The sequence below is a fragment of the Leishmania donovani genome, chromosome 15, assembly GCF_000227135.1.
Source record: "Leishmania donovani BPK282A1 complete genome, chromosome 15".
NCBI classification, from domain to species: Eukaryota; Euglenozoa; class Kinetoplastea; order Trypanosomatida; family Trypanosomatidae; genus Leishmania; species Leishmania donovani.
Window position 1 is genome coordinate 399,549 of NC_018242.1, and position 18,182 is coordinate 417,730.

Sequence of the window (18,182 nt, forward strand, 5' to 3'; positions counted from 1 at the left end):
CGGGCTGCGGCGCGAGCGTCGGCGCCGTCTTTGCCTGGCGCGCCCGTCGCCGCCGCGGTGACCGCCGCAACGGCCACCTCGGCGAGGTAGTCGGCGTAGCCGGTGAGCACGACGAATCGAAAGAAGGCCGCAAAGGACATGGTGTACTGCTCCACCTGGCGAGGCCAGTGCGTGGCCCACGGCGACGGTGCTCTGCCACGGCGACTTCCCACCGCAGCGATTCGCGGGTCCGCACCCGCACCGACTCCTGCGGCTAAAGGGGCAGTGCTCGCTGTCGTTGTCGTTGTCGTCGTAACGATCTTGGTCGCCAGATAACTGTAGACACGGAACAGTCGACGCACTGCCGCATCGTAGGCGTCGTGCAACGGCCGGTCTGCGCGATACGGCTGCAGGAGGTGCCGATCAGGGACAGCTGGCATCGCTAGTGGTTCCACAGGCGCGGCACGACCTTCCGAGCCTTCCGGCTGCTGCGGCGCCTGCGGTATTGGGCTGATGTTATCATGGACCTCTGCGACAGCCGTTCTTTTACACTTGATTGACCGTCTCGCACCACCCTCTACTGATGCAGCATGCGGGGCAGTGCTACTTCGACTGGTGCGGCGGCGCTGCATGAGCTGGTGCGCCACCATCGCTCGCGGCGTCAGCGGTGGGCTGCCGCGACCGCTCAGGTTGTTTGGGGATGCGGCTCGCTCGCCACGCGGGCGCGACGACGACATTGGCGACGATAGCGGCGGCGACCCACGGGCTGCGGACTGGCACCATTGTGAAGGACTGCCATCATCCTCTTCCCCCTGTTGTTGTTGATGCTGCTGCTGCTTGTGCAGCGCACACGGCGTCCCACATGGGCTTGTGCGGACGCTCGTTGTGGAGATGGGAATTTCTTGCGTGCTGCGCAGACGCTGTTGGCGCTGCTCTGGCGTCCACTCTTGGAATTGTCCGGCGTAGGTGCGCGAAGGCGGCGCTAAGGGAGACGTGGCGGGGTCGACAGCCTGCTGCTGCTGTCCACCGCTTCTGCTGCCGCTCGGGGAGCGAGAGACACTCTTCAGCGGTGGTGCCAGCCACTTCGCCGCCACGCGGCCACCGCACACATCGCCACCGTCGGCCTTCTGCTCCTCCTCTTCTTTACACTCCGACTGGAGAGGGTTGCTGCCGGCGCTGCTTCGTCGCGAGTCGCCTTCGCCCTCCTCGATATTGGGGTCCATGTCGGAGCTCCGCGGCGACACGGCACGGGGTGGGCTGCTACGACTCGCATAAAGGGCCTCTGGATCGCCTGCCGCAGCACCATCACCACCGACACCGTCGAGGTGCGTGTCGAGGACCTCCACCATGCGCGGTGGTGTAGCGGAAAGCAGGGCCGGCTCGAGCAACAGCGACCCCAACTCCTTCGCCGCTGCGGCCACGGCTGCGTCTGTTTGGGCTGGTGGGCACCGGGGCGTCATGATCGGAGGATGGCGCGGGGGACTTTGAAAGAGCACTCGTCGCCGCTGCTGCGCGGTCGAGGTCACCGTGGCCACGCCTCCCTTTTCCCGCTTGGCGCAGTTCGGCAGTACACCCGAGGATGCACCAGCGCCTTGGCTGCCGCTGCCGGCGTTGCAAGGAAGACCGACCGCGTTGCGTGCAGCTACCGGGGCGGCGGCTGCGGCGCCGCGACGCTTGCCGGATACATGACAGGCGCAGCCGGCAACAAGGCGCGTACTCAGCTGCGGCACGGACGGCGGCAGTAGCCACGGGAAGCGCAGCCGAAGATACTGCAAGGCTTGCTGCGCACTCTCCACCCGCAACAGCCGACGCGCTGCGCGTGTGCTCTCCACCCCGTCGCCGTCAGCCTCGTCCGCGGCCCACCCTAACACCACGTGCTTGAGAGAGGGCGTGGCGGCTTCGCCGATGATTCGACGACCTTCGGTGGCCACGCCCAGTTCAAGCGCACTACGGATGGTGGCAAACATCGAGACATTGCCATTTTCGCCGTTGCACGTGACCTCTCCTTCTCTAATCTCCGCGGCATTCAGTCGGTGCTGGTTCGCGTGCACGTTCCAAGGTGTCTGAGCACTGCGCTGCGAGATGGGCAGCAGCACCGACACGGCGCCTGTTATAGCGCTTGCCGTGAAGAGCAGCGGGCTGGACGAGCAGAGGTAGGGCTGAGGGGTGATCATGGTGGCAGCGGCGGTGGTAGTGGCGGCGCTCAGCAGCGCCGGGGATCGCTCTTTGATGAGCGCGCCAACAGTTAGGCAGCACGGAAACACAAGCCCTAGTGGCAGCGAATCGGCCGCTGGGGTACTCGTCGTTGACGGCGAGGCCATGCTCGTCACCTCGTAGTCCAAGGGCCCGACGTAGGTGGAGACGCCGCCGTGTACGTCCAGGATGCGGAGGGCGTGGTGGGTCTGGTCGACTAGCAGCACTTGCGTGTCGCCAGTGTCGTCGGTCCACAGGGCCATGTCGCTGATGTAGCCGAAACGTGCTCGCGACGGGACGGCGCAGTCGACGTAGGACGTCAGACTTGCATCCGCGTGCGCTTGCTGATCAGCATCGGTGTTCCTTGTGCAACCTGCCAGCGTCCAAACACGCGGCATCGCGGCCGCCGGGCCGTCGCGCTTCCACGTCGATGACGGCGGCACCCCTTCATGCGTAGGTGTTAGAGGGCTCGATGACGGCGGTGTGGGCGGTAGTTCTTGCAACGCTCCGTCCTGGGACTCCGTTGCTGTGGCAAGGCGGGTGCCGAGCGAGTCGCCAGCCGGCTTGCCCCCGACACAGCGCGGCTGCTCCGTTGCCGTCGAGGTCTCGTGGTGCACCTCAAGCTCGCTTGGCCTTTGCACCTCTGACTCAGTCGCGCGTGTGGCGCTGCGTGCTAGCGGGATGCCAGGGCCTTCTTCTGTTGTGCTCTCGCCGTTGCCACGCTCGCGCCCCTGCGTCCGACGCTTGCAGATGTTCGTGACAAGCCGTACGACGTTGTTCGCCCCGTCTGTGAAGAGCAGACCAGCGGAGCACCAGGCCAGTGCTGTCGCTCCGCGCAAGAGCGACGACGCGCAGCTGCCATCTCGGTAGCCAGGGACGCCGTCCACGCCCGTGATGGTGCGCACGAGGCGGTTGTGGAAGTTGGCGTACCGAATCGCGCAGTTGCCCATGTCGCTGATGAAGAGAACAGTGCAGCGGCGGCGACGGCGAAGGTACGAAACGGGGTCGACGCGGCCGTGCCTGGTGTGTGCCCGGCTTCCCTGCTCATGATTCGCCTGCGACGCTGCTGCCACGGCATGATCGATGATATCTCCGCTTTCGCTTCCACCACCAGCGACGTCATTCTCGTTGTCCTCCTCATCGTCTTCGTCGATGCGCCAGCACAGCGACCCCGGCGAATTAAAGCGTGCAACGCTGAAGTGTCCATCGACGAAGCCGCGCGCGCCGCCTATCAGCGGCGTGGGCACCGCCTCCGCCATGGCCAGCGATGGACTTGCCGAGGAGGCGGAGCAGCCGCAGCGCCGGGTGCTACAGCTGGCACCGGCGTGGTGCGTCGCCACCGACGTGGAGCAGCGACGCGCGTCACTGCCGTCGGGTCTGGAGTCACCACGGTCGTCTGCTTCGTCGGTGTCGGCGGTCGCTAACGGATCTGCCGGCGATGGCGAGCGCGGCCGCGATGCGTCGGTGCCGGGAGCGCCCTTGACAGAGTCGCGGTGACCTGAGACGGCCGCGCGGCCGTGCGTGATTGCAGACGTTGTCTTCCTGCGAGGAAGCACCAGTCCCGGCGGAGGTGCAGCAGCAGGATCCTCTCGTGTTTCTGCAGCGCAGCGTGTCGCCGACACATCATGGCTACCATCGTTGCCATCATCCTCGCCGTGCCTGGCAGCTGCTGGCACTACCTCCTCGTCGCTCTCTTCCACCTCCAGTGCGTAGAACTCCGCAGGTGAAACCACGCGCACCTTCATGGCAGGCAGACGCACTTCCAGAGCCCAGATGGCGTGCTGCGCTCCGTCAGAGACGAGGAAGCGGTGCCGTAGTTGCGCTGCCGCCCGCTGGGTGCGCTGTCGCTCTTCTTCCCACAGCACATCTTTCTGCTGCTGCTGCTGTGCAGCGGTGGACGCCAGTGAAACTGACATCGTGGTTGACACGGCGCCACCGACTTTGCCACCCTCCTCGCTCCTCGCGGTGGGCGGCGATGGGGTTGGCGTGGCGGCTGATGAGGAGCTTGTGGTGCTGCTGCAGTGCAGTCGATCCAACGAAGGGGAGACCATCGCCGCTCTCTCTGCGTTAGGAGATGCGAATGTGGCCGCGCCCTTGCCCTCCCCCACCGCGGCTCCATCGGCGGGCACCAACACCGCCGGCGCATCAGACAGCTGCGGCGCCAGTGCTGCCGCTCCCTCGACCGTTGCCTCTGCGCCACAGCTTGCAGGCGGGACACCAATGTGGACCCCACCGACGTTGTCGCAACGACTGTTGCCGCCGCACGCAACACGGCACTCTTCGCCGCTTCTGCCTCCACCTGCCGCTTCGTGTTCAGGGGCCGCCGACTCTCCAACCTCCATCACGGCCCCAGCCGGCATTGCCAAAGTGCCCTCGGCGCGCTCGCGCGTCTTGTCTTCCCACGCTGCACGCAGAACCGCCTCGTTGCACGACAGTCCGTAGGCGGTGTAGTCGCGTACCCAACCATCGAAGGCGTCCAGCGGCAGGCCATGCGCGATGCGGGACAGGGTGGGACGCGTCGCCGATGCGGCGCCTGCTAGCGCTGCCGTGGCGGCTGACGATGCCTTGGTGGCGCCCCGCTGATCTCCCTCTAGGCGTCGCACCACACAAATGCCGCTGCGCGGGGGCCGGCATCCAGGCGAGGCGGCGGAGAGGCGCTCCACGGTCGCCATCGCGGTCCGCTTGTCGCAGCGGCCGCGCAACTGCCCGGCCACGTCGACGTCGTGGTAGGCGAGGAGGAAGTGGTAGGAGTCGAGCGGGACGAGCAGCATTCGTGCGTGAGCCTCCTGCGACGGCGGCTTGCTGCAGGCAGGTGTGAAGGCGGAGCCCGCAGACGCACCGCGGTCGGCAGAGACGGTGCGCCACTGCCCGTCCGCGCCGCGTGCCACGGCCTTCGGTCGCAGCGCCGCCGCACGATTTGACCTGCGCCATGCGGCGAGCTTGGGCGACGAGGATGTGAACGGCGCCGATCCGCCAGAGAACGGCAGACTTGCTGAGCACATGTGCGCGGATGTTGCACCGGTTGCTGAAGGCGAGCAGTGCGCATCACCCGTGTAGGGGGACGAGGCTGTTGTGGCAGCTGCCTGTTGAAGCCGCTGCTGCTCCTCCACGCCTTGCTGCTGCGGGGCGCACAGAGGCGACAGGTCGAAGGGGCCATCTGTAGAGTTCGTGAAGACGTCGGTCAAAGACACGACGGTCTTGGAGAGAAAGACGGTATCGAGGTCGTACAGGTGTACGGCCGCTGGCTCGGAGGAGGAGAGGGGTGGGCTGCCGCTGGGCGGCTGCGAGGCCTCGGGCTTTGCCCTCTGCGGTGGTGGCACGTGCATCCTCTGGCACGGCACGCCTGCATGCAGACAGGCGAAACAATCAACTGCCAACGCTGCCACACCGAGTCTCTCTCTCTCTCTCCTTCGCTCTGTGCTCGAGCCCCCTCCCCCCTGGCTTCGCGTGCCTGCGACAGCGGCGGCTAGTGCTGTGCAGGGCCGCGGATTTGTGTATGGCGTAGATGGTATATGCCTGCCGCAACAGAAGGCAGCGGAGGGAAGAGAGAGGATTGGTGAAGGGCGGAGGAATGACGGTCTGCGCTGGCGTGCTCGAGTGCTCGGCACGTTGGAGGACGTCGTGCACGTGCGCGCCAGCGCAGACATCAGTGGAGCGCACGTAAGAAGAGGCAATCTCTCCTTATCCGAACCAGACTTGTACACACGCATGCCCGCCTCCCCCCTCCGCAACGCTCTCAACAGTGCCTCGTTGAGGGAGGGAGGTGCGGCTGATCAGCGGGTCGGCGAGATACGAAAGACAGTGACACTGTACTTGCAGTTGACGAATACAACGAGAGAGAGAGGCCCATGAACGCAATCATAAATCGGTGGTGAAACCACGTGCTACACCTGCAGCGGCAAGAGGTGGGCGTGTGAGCGTGTCGACGCGTGTTTGTGTGTGTACGCACATCGCACGTGTGCTTTACGGCCCGTATGCGCGATAAGACCGACACATAGAGAGAAGGAAGCGGCCTTGGCGAACACACACCCGTATACGCACGCAAGCTCGGGAAAGCTGAGAAGGTAGGGTGGGACAACTGCACGAGCAGTAAAGTGTCACAGCACTCGCCGGCACCCATCACAGGGCGCAACCGCCAGCAATAAGAGAAGAGAGAACAATGAACATGATCATCGGTGATGCGCGCGTGACAACACGCCAGTAAAGCCTCGAACCGAAAAACGGGAAAGAACGACAACAAAGGGCCGAGCTAGAGGAGGAGGAAGAGGGCAGAGAGATGGACCGCACGAGAGCGGAGAAGGAGCGCATGAGGGAGGCGGCGAGGTGGTGCGCTACGGCAACATGCAGGGGAAAGGGGGAGGGCGGAGGAGTATAACAAAGGGAGGGGCCCATGTCAGCCGCCGCCGCCCTTTTCGCCACCCGCCTCATCCCTCTCTGTCTCTGTCTCTGTCTTGTCCCTCCCCTATACCGTCTTCTGTGAGCTCGCGATGCTTCCGCCACCGTTGTCCATCAGCGCGCCTCACCGCCCGCGACGTTGTTGCTGCTGCCGCTGTTGTACGATATTTTGTGCGAGGCGTTGAGGACGTCGATGTCCGCGTCCTGCTGCAGCTGTTTGAGTGCCGCATTGTACGCCGCCCGCTCCGTCTCTGTTACGTCGAACCAGGAGTACCAGCAGGGCAGCGCGTGCGCCACCGCGAGGCGCACATTCGGCACGCGGTCGGTGACATAGTCGCGCAGCAGCGGCAGCGTCGTCGCGAGTAGCTGCTGCCGCCGCACCTCGCGCGGGCTGAGCTCGCTCACTGCCGGCAGCAGCACCTCCAGGCACTGGATCATCACAACCCGCCACATATAGCTCACAGCGCGCGTCGGGGCAAGCGTGTCAGACTGTAGCAGCTCCGTTGCCGTCTGAGCAGCCCACTCGCCGCCGTAGGCTGCCGCCACTTCCTTCAGCGTGCGAACCGCCTGCGAGCGGACGGTGCTGACGGGGTCGTGCAGGGCGATGAAGAGCATCTTGGTGAGGGGCCGGAACTGGTCAGGGCTGAGGACCTTGCAGAAGTGGTGCACGATACGCACCACCGCGTTGCGGATGCGCCAGTTGCGCGACTCGCCGAGGTTCAGCACCTCCGTCATGAAGGAGCGCACAATCGCGTCGGCACGCTTCCGTGTGAGGGCGACGTTCGCCTCCCCCGCACCGGCTGGCCCACTAACGGCCGCCGCACCACTGGCGAGTCGCGAGGAGAGGTGTGGCGATTTGTGACGGCTACCGCGGTTGTGCGCCGAGGCCGACGTTGAAGCCTGCTGTCGCCGCGAGGCAGAGCCGCGAGATGAGTTAGACGGCCAGTGCGCCACTCCGCTGCCGCCTCCGGCACTACCTAGCGCCACATGCTGCACAGCTGCCTGCACACTCCCCTCAAGCGCCGGCACCAGATCGCCCAGACTCTCTATAGCGTTCTCTTGCACAGAGAAGACCGCGTCTTGCATCAGTGCCCGAAGCGCCTTGCACATGGTGCGAACCACTTCTTCACTGCCAAATATAAAGCAGTGATAATGGCGAGCCGCGCTGCGACGCACGACTGGATCGGCATCCTGGGACAGGGCCACGGCAACAGGGACACAGGAGTGCTGGACAACCTCGCTGCTGCAGTGCTGCACCATCAACTCCAGCTGCCGTGCCACAGCCGCGCGCGTCTCCGGCTCCTCGTCACGCGCGAGCGTCTCTAGAACCACCTCCAAGTCGTCGGCGTTCAGCACCAACGCTGCCATCGCGCCAAGCCGATTCGCCGCCGTGTAGCGCACACGCCAGCTCGGGTCCATGTACGCGCCGACGAAGGTGCTGAGCAGGTACTTGGACGTCGACTTGGGCCCGATCATCTGCGCCAGCTTCACCACCTCTTCGATCAAAAGGTAGCGAACAGTATCGCTGAGGTCGTCCGTGGCCAGGCTCTTCAGCAGCGGCAGCGGCATCTCGGCCAGCGTGAGCCGATGCACGGCCGCGACACGCACCCAGTCGTGCAGAGACATGACGACGGCCGCGCGGACCATCGCCGAGGCGTCGCTGCTGCACTCCGCGTAGTAGTTGAACATGTCCGTAACGCTCAGCCCGCTTGCCTGCAGCACGGCCGGCCGCATAGCGAGGTAGCCGAGCAGCCCGGCTGCCACGACGCGCGGTGTACTCCAGAAGGATACGCGCATCGTCAGTACAAAGGGCAGGAACAGCTCGAGTAGCACAGCGTCCTCCACCATCTCGAAGATGGCCTGCAGGGATGTCGTAATCACCTTGGCGACGAGCCCCTCCGCGGAGCAGCACAGCTCCATGATGAGGCCCATGAAATAGGTGAGGTTGGCCGTGGTGCGCGTCTCCATGCATGCCACAATGTGCGGCAGTGCACGCGCGATGCACGGGGCGCATTCGTCGAAGGACTCACCGTAGTCGTCCGCCTCGAATGCCGTGAGCAGCGCCGGCAACAGGTGATCGAGGATGCGCTGTGTGGACATTTTCCGCGCCGCCGCGACACAGCCCTCCGTGACAAAGGTGCGACGCTCCTCCAAGCTGCCGAGGTTGTAGTACTGCTTGATGGGCGGGTCATGCCGGTCCAGGTCGAAGCACACGCTTGACGCGTCGTTGTTGCACTCTACGGACACCTCCACGTCGCTCTCGGTGCGCGGGCTGAGCGTGAAGGCGGCGTTCAGCGAGCGTCGCGGGTTGCCGCTGGCGGCTGCACTATTCGGTGACGTATTAGGAGAGGAGGAGCCCCCGCTACCAACCCCAGATACGCCGTTCAGACTCGCGTTGACGGCGACGGCACTCGCACCACCGAGGCTGGTCGCGCCTAACGGCTGCGCGGACGGCTCTGGATCTGGGTACGGCGATGCGGGCGTCGACGGCGTTGATGGAGGTGACACCAGCAGTGTCTGAAACCTTGGCGGCTCCGTCGGAGAGGAAGACAAAGAAGATTCCGAGGTGGCGAGTGCGTCCTCGTGCGGTGTGCTGCTGCCGCTGTTCATGTCTGCCGGGGAGGCCGGCAGCGGGGACGGGGAGGTGCACGGGGAAGTTCGCCGCGCCTCCCCCTCTCGCAGCGGTGGTGAGGTGGTGCGGTAGTTCGCCGCCTCGCTGTCGCCGCAGTTCGCTGGCAGCGGCGTTGGCGATGCGACGCGTGCTGCGATGCTGGAGGCCGATATGCTAAACGGCGTGCGGAACTCGTGGCTGCTACACGCTGTCGACGGGGAGGCGGAGAGCGAACTTAGCAGCGGTGGCGACGCCACGGTCGTGCCGGTGGCGCCCGTACCCCAGGCGGCCCGGTTGGGGTCCTCATGGCTCATAGCGCACTAGTGACGTTTGCAGAGGGCGGGCGTTGGCGCCACCGCGCCTTAGGATGCGTTCACGAGTCGGTGAAGGCGTCTGCCGCTCCCCCTCTAGCTGGCACGGGCGCGTCTATCTCTCTTTCTCACGCTCACCCTGTTACGTTGTGGCGTGAGTTTAACTGTCACAGCTGCTCTATCGCGAGAGTATCTACACACACACACACACACAAGTATGTGTGTCTGTCTGTCTGTGCAAGCTGCGCCCTTCTACGTGGTGATGCGTGGATACGCGTTGCGCCTGGCTTCTCTCTCCTGAGGAGATACGTAGGGAGGGAGGGAGGAGGATCGCGACGTCAGCCAAATCCGCGATTGCCGTGCGCCGCAGCTCCGCCTTCGTCGTGTTTCACTTTCTCTTGCGCACGCCCACTACGTGGGGAGTTCTCGCATCACACGGGCGAGAGGGCCGGAGGGCGCCCAGCGGACAGAACGACGACGACGACGCCAACAACAACAAAGGCAAACGCCAAGGAAGTCGCCTCGCTTGTACACAAGCGCGCGTGCCCAACGCCGGATGGTCAGGGGAAGGGAGAGGTCGAGGAGGGTGGGGAGATCGGTATGGCAGTCGCGCTGATGGTGTTGGTGACTGCCATACGGTTTAATACATGCACCGATGCTCGCGCGCGCGTGACGGCGCGTGTGCGTCCGTCGTTTGAGTGAGGTGTCTCTGTACAGAGACAGGCAGGCACAACAAGAAGAATACAGTAAACGGGGGCAACGGCGGCGTGGGGGGTGGGTGAGAAGGAAGTGCAAGAGTAAAGGTCCTCGCCGGTGCTGTGTCTACGTGGATGAGCCCACAGCCCCAGAGGCGCACTCGACAGCTCACACACAGATTTCCGCCAGGTGGTGGGTGTGCACGTGCGTCGGCCGCGGATCGATGAAAGGCGCGTGGCGAAGTGTGTGCGTGCGTGTGCTGGAGGAGTGGATGCGAGGGAAGGCTTTGCAGGTGCAGGGGAAGGGATGGAGGAGGAAAAGGGATTAGTCGATGTTGGGTGGGAAAGGAAGCGTGAGCGTGTGTGCACCAGAACCATTTAGTGATGGATACGGTAGGGAGCTCCTTAATGGATGGGCAGAGCTATTCCGGTACGCGTGTGTGGAGTGAGAATCCACAAAGGAATGGGCATTTTGCGCGGCCGTCGTTGCCGACACACACACACACACATACACACACGCCAAGCGCATGCGGTCGCCACGTATTGGGGGGGGGGGAGGTCACCGGTGCCATCGCACACGGCAAAGAAAGCGCGCGGACAGACGAACATCAGCACAGGGAAAGGAGGGAAACCAAGAGGGGTGAACGGGAAGAGTGAGGGAGAGGGGAATTGAGGTGGTCATAAGGGAGGGAGAAGCATGGTGGACCGGTAAGGCGTTTGCGCGTGTGTGTGTGCATAGAGGGAGGGAGGGAGGGGGGTCAACACCCATCAGAGGACGCTGACGTACAGATCAGTCGGCCTGTCATCCGACAACACCCAAGAACACGCAACAGACAAGAAATGGCTCGCTCACCCCTTTCCCGCAGCGTTCGTTTCCGTGCTTCCGCCCAGTGCGGCGAGAGGGAGAGAGGGAAGGAGGCAGACACACAGGGCGCTCACGCACGCGTATGTGCATACACGCGTGCCCTGATGTCTCTCTCTGAGGGTGTGTGTAGTTTCCGTCTATCCGTACCACCGGGGCAATATTTTCTGCGTATGTACATGAGAGAGTGCGTGTGTGTAGCACCGCCCGAGACGAACCCTTATACGCGCGAAGGAAGCGCACAACATGCGGCTGGAGGGACATCGGCGGTGGTATGTGTCTCTGTGTCTGTGTGTGTGTGTGTGCACCATCAGCGATCACATGGGCAGACGTGTGGGAGAAAGAGACCGAGCGAAAGGACACGTGGCTGGCGGGGTGGGTGGGGGGAGTGGAGCTTGACGTGTATGTCTCTGCCGCCCTCACCTTCACTATAACACAGGTGCCCTTAGATGCTCTTGGTCACGGGTGCGCCAGCTGTTGATTGCGCCTGCCCCAGCTGCCTCTGCAGCTCTATGATGTCGGGCGTCGTGGTGGGCACCGGGGTACACAGGTACGCCGCCAGCTCGTCGATGCGCACCCGTCCCTTTTCATCTGTCGGCACCTCGGCGAGTAGCTGCCGCACGTCGGCCTCCGGCATCTTCTCCCCCAGCGTCGTGAGGAGGGTAATGAGTTCAGAGAGCTTCAGCCGGCCCGAGTCCCCGACGTCGAAGGCGCGCAGCGCTGTCACGAGGTCTTCCTCGGTCGGCCCCGTGTACGGCTGCTGCATCAGCTTTATGAATGCGTCGTACGAGGCAGGGTTGGGCAAGGGCCGTAGGAGATCGTTGAGCTCCGCCTCCGTGTAGCGGCGCCCGAGGCTGCGCAAGATGTGCTTGAGGTCAATGTGCGACACCGACCCAGTGTGCCGCTCGTCGAAGAGGTTCCACGTCGAGCTCCACTCTAGTGGCACTGCGAAGTTGCCGGCCGCCGGCGAAGCTGCAGCTGCAGCTGCGGCGGTCGCTGCTTCCGGTGCGGCCATGACGGGCACTACGATCAGGTGGCGAGTAGTGAGGAAGAGAAAGCGGTGATGGCACTCAATGACGTAAGGTGGTGCGCTGTGTGAGCGTGTGTGTATATATATAACTGTGGAGCTTCCGATCGGTTACCTCGTGGTGTGCCGAGGTGGTGGTGGTGCGGGGGTAGGGGTTACGGGTAGGGCCTAGGTACTCACGCACTGAGACGGAGAGGAGGAGGCAGCTGACACATGCATGTCAGCATCGCACCGGAAGAGGTGCACGGAGAGACTTTTCATGAAGGTGCTTCATCGCTCGCCATCATTCATCCACTGCCACGAGTGGCACTCCCTCCCTCCTCTCTCCACGCGCGGGGCAAGATACGCACGGGTGCACTGCCTCGGCGAGGTCGACCTCGCGCACCGATCTGACAGCGGTTTGAGGGAGAGGGTGGAGGAGAGGTGCCCACCCATCACCACCGCCAAGGAAACGGCGTTCGCTGGGCACGTTTCCCATCGTGTGCGGCAGGCAAGGCCTGCGGCGAGGGGCGGGATATGCGGGTTGGGGCGAAACAACGGGAAAAGCATGGATCTACGAAGAGGCGCACGAAAAGGGGGAGGGTGTGCGGAGGAATTTATGGGTACAGGAAGAGGGGGGAGAGGGAGGGTGTGTGCGCTGTTCGTGTGTGCTGCCCCTCCCCACCCGTGCCTTGTCCCCTCTCTCTATCTGTGAGAGGGAGAATAGAGATGAGTGTGCGTGTGTGTTGGGGGTGGGGAAGGTGAAGAACAACAACAACAGCAGCAGCAGCAGCAGCAACCATTCTAGTAAGTGGGCGCCGAAAAGCGGATACGCAGAGACGATGCAAGGCCGTAGTGCATGCAGCACCGACAGACACACGTGCCCACCCGAACCCCGTTCCGTTAAGCAACGGGTGCTCTGTCGAATCTTGTGGTGGTGGTGGCTGATTTTGACGAGGGTGAGGGGCTCGTGGATGGGTGGGCGATCCTCTTATGCGTCTGCAGGTTCCTGTTAGAGGAGACAGGGGAGAGGCCACGATGTGGCAACAGCGGCGGTGGGGAACTGGATGGCACTCGAGGCGGTAGGGGTCTGAAGGAGGCAGGCTTGTGCGAGCGCGCTGTCGGCTGCGAGCGGGGCGGTGTGTGCGACCGTACCGCAGGCGATGTAGTGTTGTTGTGGGATCGCAGAGGGTCACCAGGTCGTTCTGCGGACGCTGCGCCATTCTTCCCACCTCTGTTGCTCACCCCAGCCGCCCGGTGGCGCCCCGGGAGAGGCTGCGACGCTGCAGAGGCTGCCACTAAAGGCGTCGTGCCGCGGCGGGAGAGAGGCGTGTGCGCTGGCGTCGGTGAGCCTTTTCGGGAGGGGTGTGCCGACGCCCCGCGATCAGGGCCTGCGAGTCGCTTCTCTACGCGGTGTCGTACGAGTTCCGGGGGGACTGGGGAGACGGAGCGGACAGGTGGATGTGACCGCAAGGGCGGCGGGCTCGACGCACTGCGACCGCGCACGCGCGAAACGAGCGGTGCCGCTGTGCTCTGCGAAGCTGTCAGCAGGTCTCGCACACGTTGACCGTGGATCCACAGCTCCGCCTTGGCCGATGTTGGTGGAGACGACACCGGGGCATCAGGGCCAATGTTGTGGCAGCTACCCACATCCGCGGTGTCCTCGCGCGGGTCGGTGGCGGCTTGCAGGGCATCCCACGCCGCGACGAGCTCCTTCAAGTGGTTCACAATGCGGGGAAGCTCCTTGGCCACGCGCCGCCGCGCTTTCTCTTCCTGCAGCAGCTGCTTCGCCATGTTCACCTTCTTATTCAAGAGCCGCTCGCGGCTCGTGGCGCGCATCTCAGCCTCCTCCCGGACAATTTCCTGATAGTTGTGCACCAGCGGCGCGGCTTGCTCGATGATATGCAGCCGCAGACGCAAAAACTCAATCTCGTCCGCCGCCTGCTCCCGCACCTGCTGGCAGGCGGTCAGGTGGCGCTGAAAGCTGAGGAGCACCTTGCCAGACGGCGACGATGGTGGTGGTGGTGCAGCGACGGCCGCCGCCTCACGCGCCTCGACAACGCTTGCATTCTCCTCGTTGACCTCATCGCTCCGCTGCTGCTGTCGTGCCGCGGGGACCGCCGACTCCTCTGACTGGAACGTCTCCAGTAGTTCTTCCTCCATCGCCACGCGTAGCTCCCCGTCCGGTGCCACCGCGTACGTCTTGTCGCCCGTCGCCGCGTAGTAGGCCTCGTAGACGTCGCGCAGCCGGCCCATTGTCTTCTCTACCAGGATGTCCTGCTGTGTGCTGAGGTGAGCCTGAAAGGCAGCTCGAGCGCGGCGGACGTAGTCCAGCACCGGCGCGTACGAGGCGGCGCGCAGGACTTGGCGGACAGCTGGCGGCAGGTACAAGCCGCCGCCCGTCCGGTGCGCATTCTTCTGTTCACGGGCGCTGTCGCTATCATCCACCGCCGCCGATGACGTGAGTCTCGTGCTGCTCTTCAGCGATGGCGGCGGCGTCGGCATCGCGTGAAGCAGTTCCACGCCGGCTGCAGGGCACGGCTGCTGCTGCTGCTGCGCGGCCACATCCGCCACGTACGCGGCGTGCAGCTGCCTGTACCGCGCGACTATCTCCTCCGTCGTTTGCCTGTACGGCTCCGGCTTGAAAGGGGCGAGAGGCGGCGAGCAGATAGAGGTCTTGGCATGCCATGCGACGGCATTCTCGTCAGGGCTGTTGCTATGGATAGAGCCACTGGCCTTGCCTTGGCTCTCCGCCTCCTCCTTGCACCGGCGCGGAAGGGAAAAGGGTGACGAGGCCTTTGGAGAGGGCCTTTGCACAGACATGGCCCGCCACAACACCTCTAGCGTGTCGAGTGCGTGCAGCTCCTCCTGCGCCTCCAGCTGCATGAGACAGTTGTGCTCGTCGATGCTGCGTACAATGGCCTCGGCTTCGGCTTGAATGCGCGTGAGAGTGAGATCTTGGTGGGTGCCGTATGCAGTTATGCCCGACACGTCCACCTCCAGCACCGTCGCGCGCGCCGCCTCGCCCGGTGGCGTGCCAACGGGGCTCCTCACTACCGTCTTGGCGTGAACACCAGCGCCCTTGGCTGCGGCGAGGACGCCGGTGGACGACGTCGCTGTCTGTGCGGTGATGCGTGCCTCCGTCGTCACTGTTGTAGAGCTGCGCGTCGGCCACGCCGAACTACCTAGCTCGCCTTCACCGCCGTGCTTGAGCGGCGCGTGATCGACGTTGCTGTCGCCGCCACTCAAGCTGTACTGTGTGTCGAGGGAGCACGAGGCAGCACACAAGAGCAGCTGCAGTTCCTCGCGCGTGGCGTCCTGCAGCGAGGTTGTGGGGCGGTTGATAAGAGACGCGATGGCGTCTGCCTCTTCATTGCCACCAGAGCTGCTGCTGCTCTCTTCGCACTTGTCGCTTGACGGCGCTACCAAGGCTGCAGCGACGCCGGACGTCTTGGGCGATGTCAGCGGCGAGACGAAGCCGGAGGAGCGCGTGGACGTCGCGCCAACGGCGACAGTTGTCTGCAGCCGTCGATCCACCGCAGATTCCCAATCAAGGCTGACCCGCTTTCCGAGCTCGCTGCTGCCACCTTCCTCCTCGTTGCTGAGGTACTTGGCACGATACGCCGCACGCAGCACCACCTGCTCCTGCGCGCTGCGGTTGATCATCGCACGCTGCTTGCAAAGCAGCTGCAGCACTTGCAGCCGATTGTCGGCGAGGCGCTGTAGCCGCCCGAGTTCCGCTTGCAGTTGCCGACGCACGCCTTCGTGAGTGTTGTTGTGAAGCAGGCGACGCAGGGCATGAGCCGCGGCGATGTGCGCATCGCCACCGCTGAAGTTTGCTCCCTGCTCGCCGTTGCCCTCATCGGCCTCTAAGCCCACGCCGCCTCCCTGATGGGCGCGCTCTTGCTGGTGCTGCTCGTCGTCGTTCTCGCCACGCTGCCCCGACGGGCACGAGGCGTTGATGAGTGTGACGAAAGAGGGGAGAGAGAGATACATAAACTCTTTGCCGCGTGACGGGGAGATGCCTGCTTCCGCATCGCCACCAACGTCGCCGTTGCTCCGCCGAGCGGCCGCCGACTCCGATGCCGTGTCCAGTGACCCCGCTTCATCGCCCCTGTTGCTACTCCTGCCTCCGTCGACGGCGAACGGGTGCCGCTGCTGCGTCTGTGCGTAGTGCTCTCTCAATAGCGACACGATCGACGCCACCTCCGGCTGCCGCGGCGCTTCATCCAGCCTCACGGCGAGGTGGCACACGTCCCGCAGCAGTGCGTCGTTCTCCGCAGCCGCGTTGGACTCAGCGGCCTCCTGCAGGGCGCCGAAGTCGTCGAGAAAGGGCAGGAGAGCACCGAAGAGAAACGCATTCCACTTTTGCTGCCGGTCGCGCGAGGCGATGCCCATTCGCTGCCACACCGCGTATACACGCTTGGCGACGGCAGAGAGCTGCTGCACCGCAGGCGCGACGCGCGGGTCCGCTACATCTGTCGCGGCATCGATCGCAGGTGCGGCGGATGCGCGACGCATAGGGTGGGCGGGGGGGGCGAATGGTGCACAGGCTGCAGCTCGCGGCTGAGGCGACCCTATTACTTTGCACGCTTTTCGAGGCGTATCGAGAGAGGGAGGGGGGATGGAGGAGGAGGAGGAGGAGGAGGGGGGGTGCAGCCGTACAGAAGCGTCTGATATATATGTATGTATGGTTTGCCCTTTTCTCAAGGAGACAACGGCGTCAGGTCTGTCTGTCGTTGTGCCCCTCTACCGTCGTGCGTCTCTACGGTGGTGGGGGAAGCGTAAGGGGCACTTACGCACGGCACGCACGCGGACCTGTACAACGCACGCGCAGCCTGCTCCCGTGGAAGAGCTGCGAAACGAAACAAGTGGCGCAGCGCTTTCCTTGCGTGCCCCCAAAAAAGACATGCAGAACAGAAGAAGAGTAAGATGAGTAGGTGGTGCTGTGCAGTGGTGCCGCGTGGCGGCGGGGGGCGGTCGTGTAGGGTCCTACCACACGCGATCCGCGATACGGAGCGCGGTTAGACGAGGAGGAGGAGGGAGCGAGAGGTGAAAAGGGAAAGACATCGAGTCCGTGGGCGAGAGAAAGGTGTGTGCATGGGTGCACACGCTGAAAGGCTGCGCTCATGCGGGAGATGGGCGTCCAGATCCGCAAGCATGTCCACGGCGGTGGGAGTGGTGGTGAGGCGGGTAGAGAGAGCGAGAGGGGGAGGGGAGGTGATGAAGCCACAGCGAAACATGAGCAACAAAAGGCAGGCAGCTGCAGCAAGAGGGCAGAGGGATGCCCAAGAGGGCGAAGACTTGGAGACACGCCACTTCGCCCTCCCTCCCCCCAACAATATTTGCGATACCACCGTTATCGTCTCGTTCGTCTTTCAGAGTGAAATGAGGAAAGAAGCGGCGCTGTGCGTACGGACCCGGACGGGAGGGAGAGGGAGAGAGACAAGCCGGAGAGGGAGGGAGGCAGGTGGGCATATCATCATTGGTGATCGTAACGAAAACAGAAAGAATGCACGCGCGAGCACACATGCACACGCACACAAGATGATGACAGAAGATCGTTCGCTCTCTCTCTCACGCGCGCCCGCCAGCGCGCTTACTTCGTCACTCCGTCATGTCCATGCGCACACGCACTAAAAAAAAGAAACATGAAAGACAATCAAAACGAGAGCACGTGTGCGCGGTTGCTGTTCTTCCGTTCCTTGTCCCGCAGCTGTCCGTCTCTCGCTGCCTTCGTCGATGCCCCCCGCCCGTTACTCAGATGCGGTGATCTGCTTCGGCTCAATGACGGTGATGACGTCCGGCAGCGGCTCCGACGGGCCGTTGCGGCCAGTCGAGTCACCGGGCAGCATGATCTTGACCTTGACACCGATGCAGCCGGCGCGCATGTAGCAGTGGCGGCAGGCGGAGTCGACGAACGACTTGTGAGCCGTACCGGACTTGATCATGTAGCCGTCGCGGAAGGTCATGCTCTTCGCACGCTGGCCCTTGATCTTTCCACCGACGGTGACCTCGCAGCCCTTGGCACCAGACTCCATGACGTAGCGGATGATGCCCATGGCGGCGCGGCGCACCTGCAGGTTGCTCAGGAGCTTGAAGCGAAGGGACTCCACCTGCGCCATCGCAG

General features: G+C 64.0%; 4 protein-coding genes across 4 annotated transcripts; all 4 read right to left on the bottom strand.

Annotated features, from left to right (window-relative positions):
- Positions 1-4: 4 nt before the first annotated feature.
- On the bottom strand, positions 5-5,498 carry LDBPK_150970 (hypothetical protein, conserved; the record flags this gene model as incomplete). The annotated part of the gene is made up of 1 exon (XM_003859573.1): positions 5-5,498. A coding segment is annotated over one exon (5,494 nt), but the record flags the coding sequence as incomplete, so codon positions are not given.
- A 1,183-nt stretch (positions 5,499-6,681) lies between these two features.
- Positions 6,682-9,177, bottom strand: LDBPK_150980 (protein phosphatase 2A regulatory subunit, putative; the record flags this gene model as incomplete). The annotated part of the gene is made up of 1 exon (XM_003859574.1): positions 6,682-9,177. The coding sequence occupies one exon, from the start codon at positions 9,175-9,177 to the stop codon at positions 6,682-6,684; it is 2,496 nt and encodes an 831-aa protein (XP_003859622.1).
- A 2,314-nt stretch (positions 9,178-11,491) lies between these two features.
- On the bottom strand, positions 11,492-12,061 carry LDBPK_150990 (calmodulin-like protein; the record flags this gene model as incomplete). The annotated part of the gene is made up of 1 exon (XM_003859575.1): positions 11,492-12,061. The coding sequence occupies one exon, from the start codon at positions 12,059-12,061 to the stop codon at positions 11,492-11,494; it is 570 nt and encodes a 189-aa protein (XP_003859623.1).
- Positions 12,062-12,955: 894 nt separating this feature from the next.
- On the bottom strand, positions 12,956-16,573 carry LDBPK_151000 (hypothetical protein, conserved; the record flags this gene model as incomplete). The annotated part of the gene is made up of 1 exon (XM_003859576.1): positions 12,956-16,573. The coding sequence occupies one exon, from the start codon at positions 16,571-16,573 to the stop codon at positions 12,956-12,958; it is 3,618 nt and encodes a 1,205-aa protein (XP_003859624.1).
- Between the last annotated feature and the right edge of the window lie 1,609 nt (positions 16,574-18,182).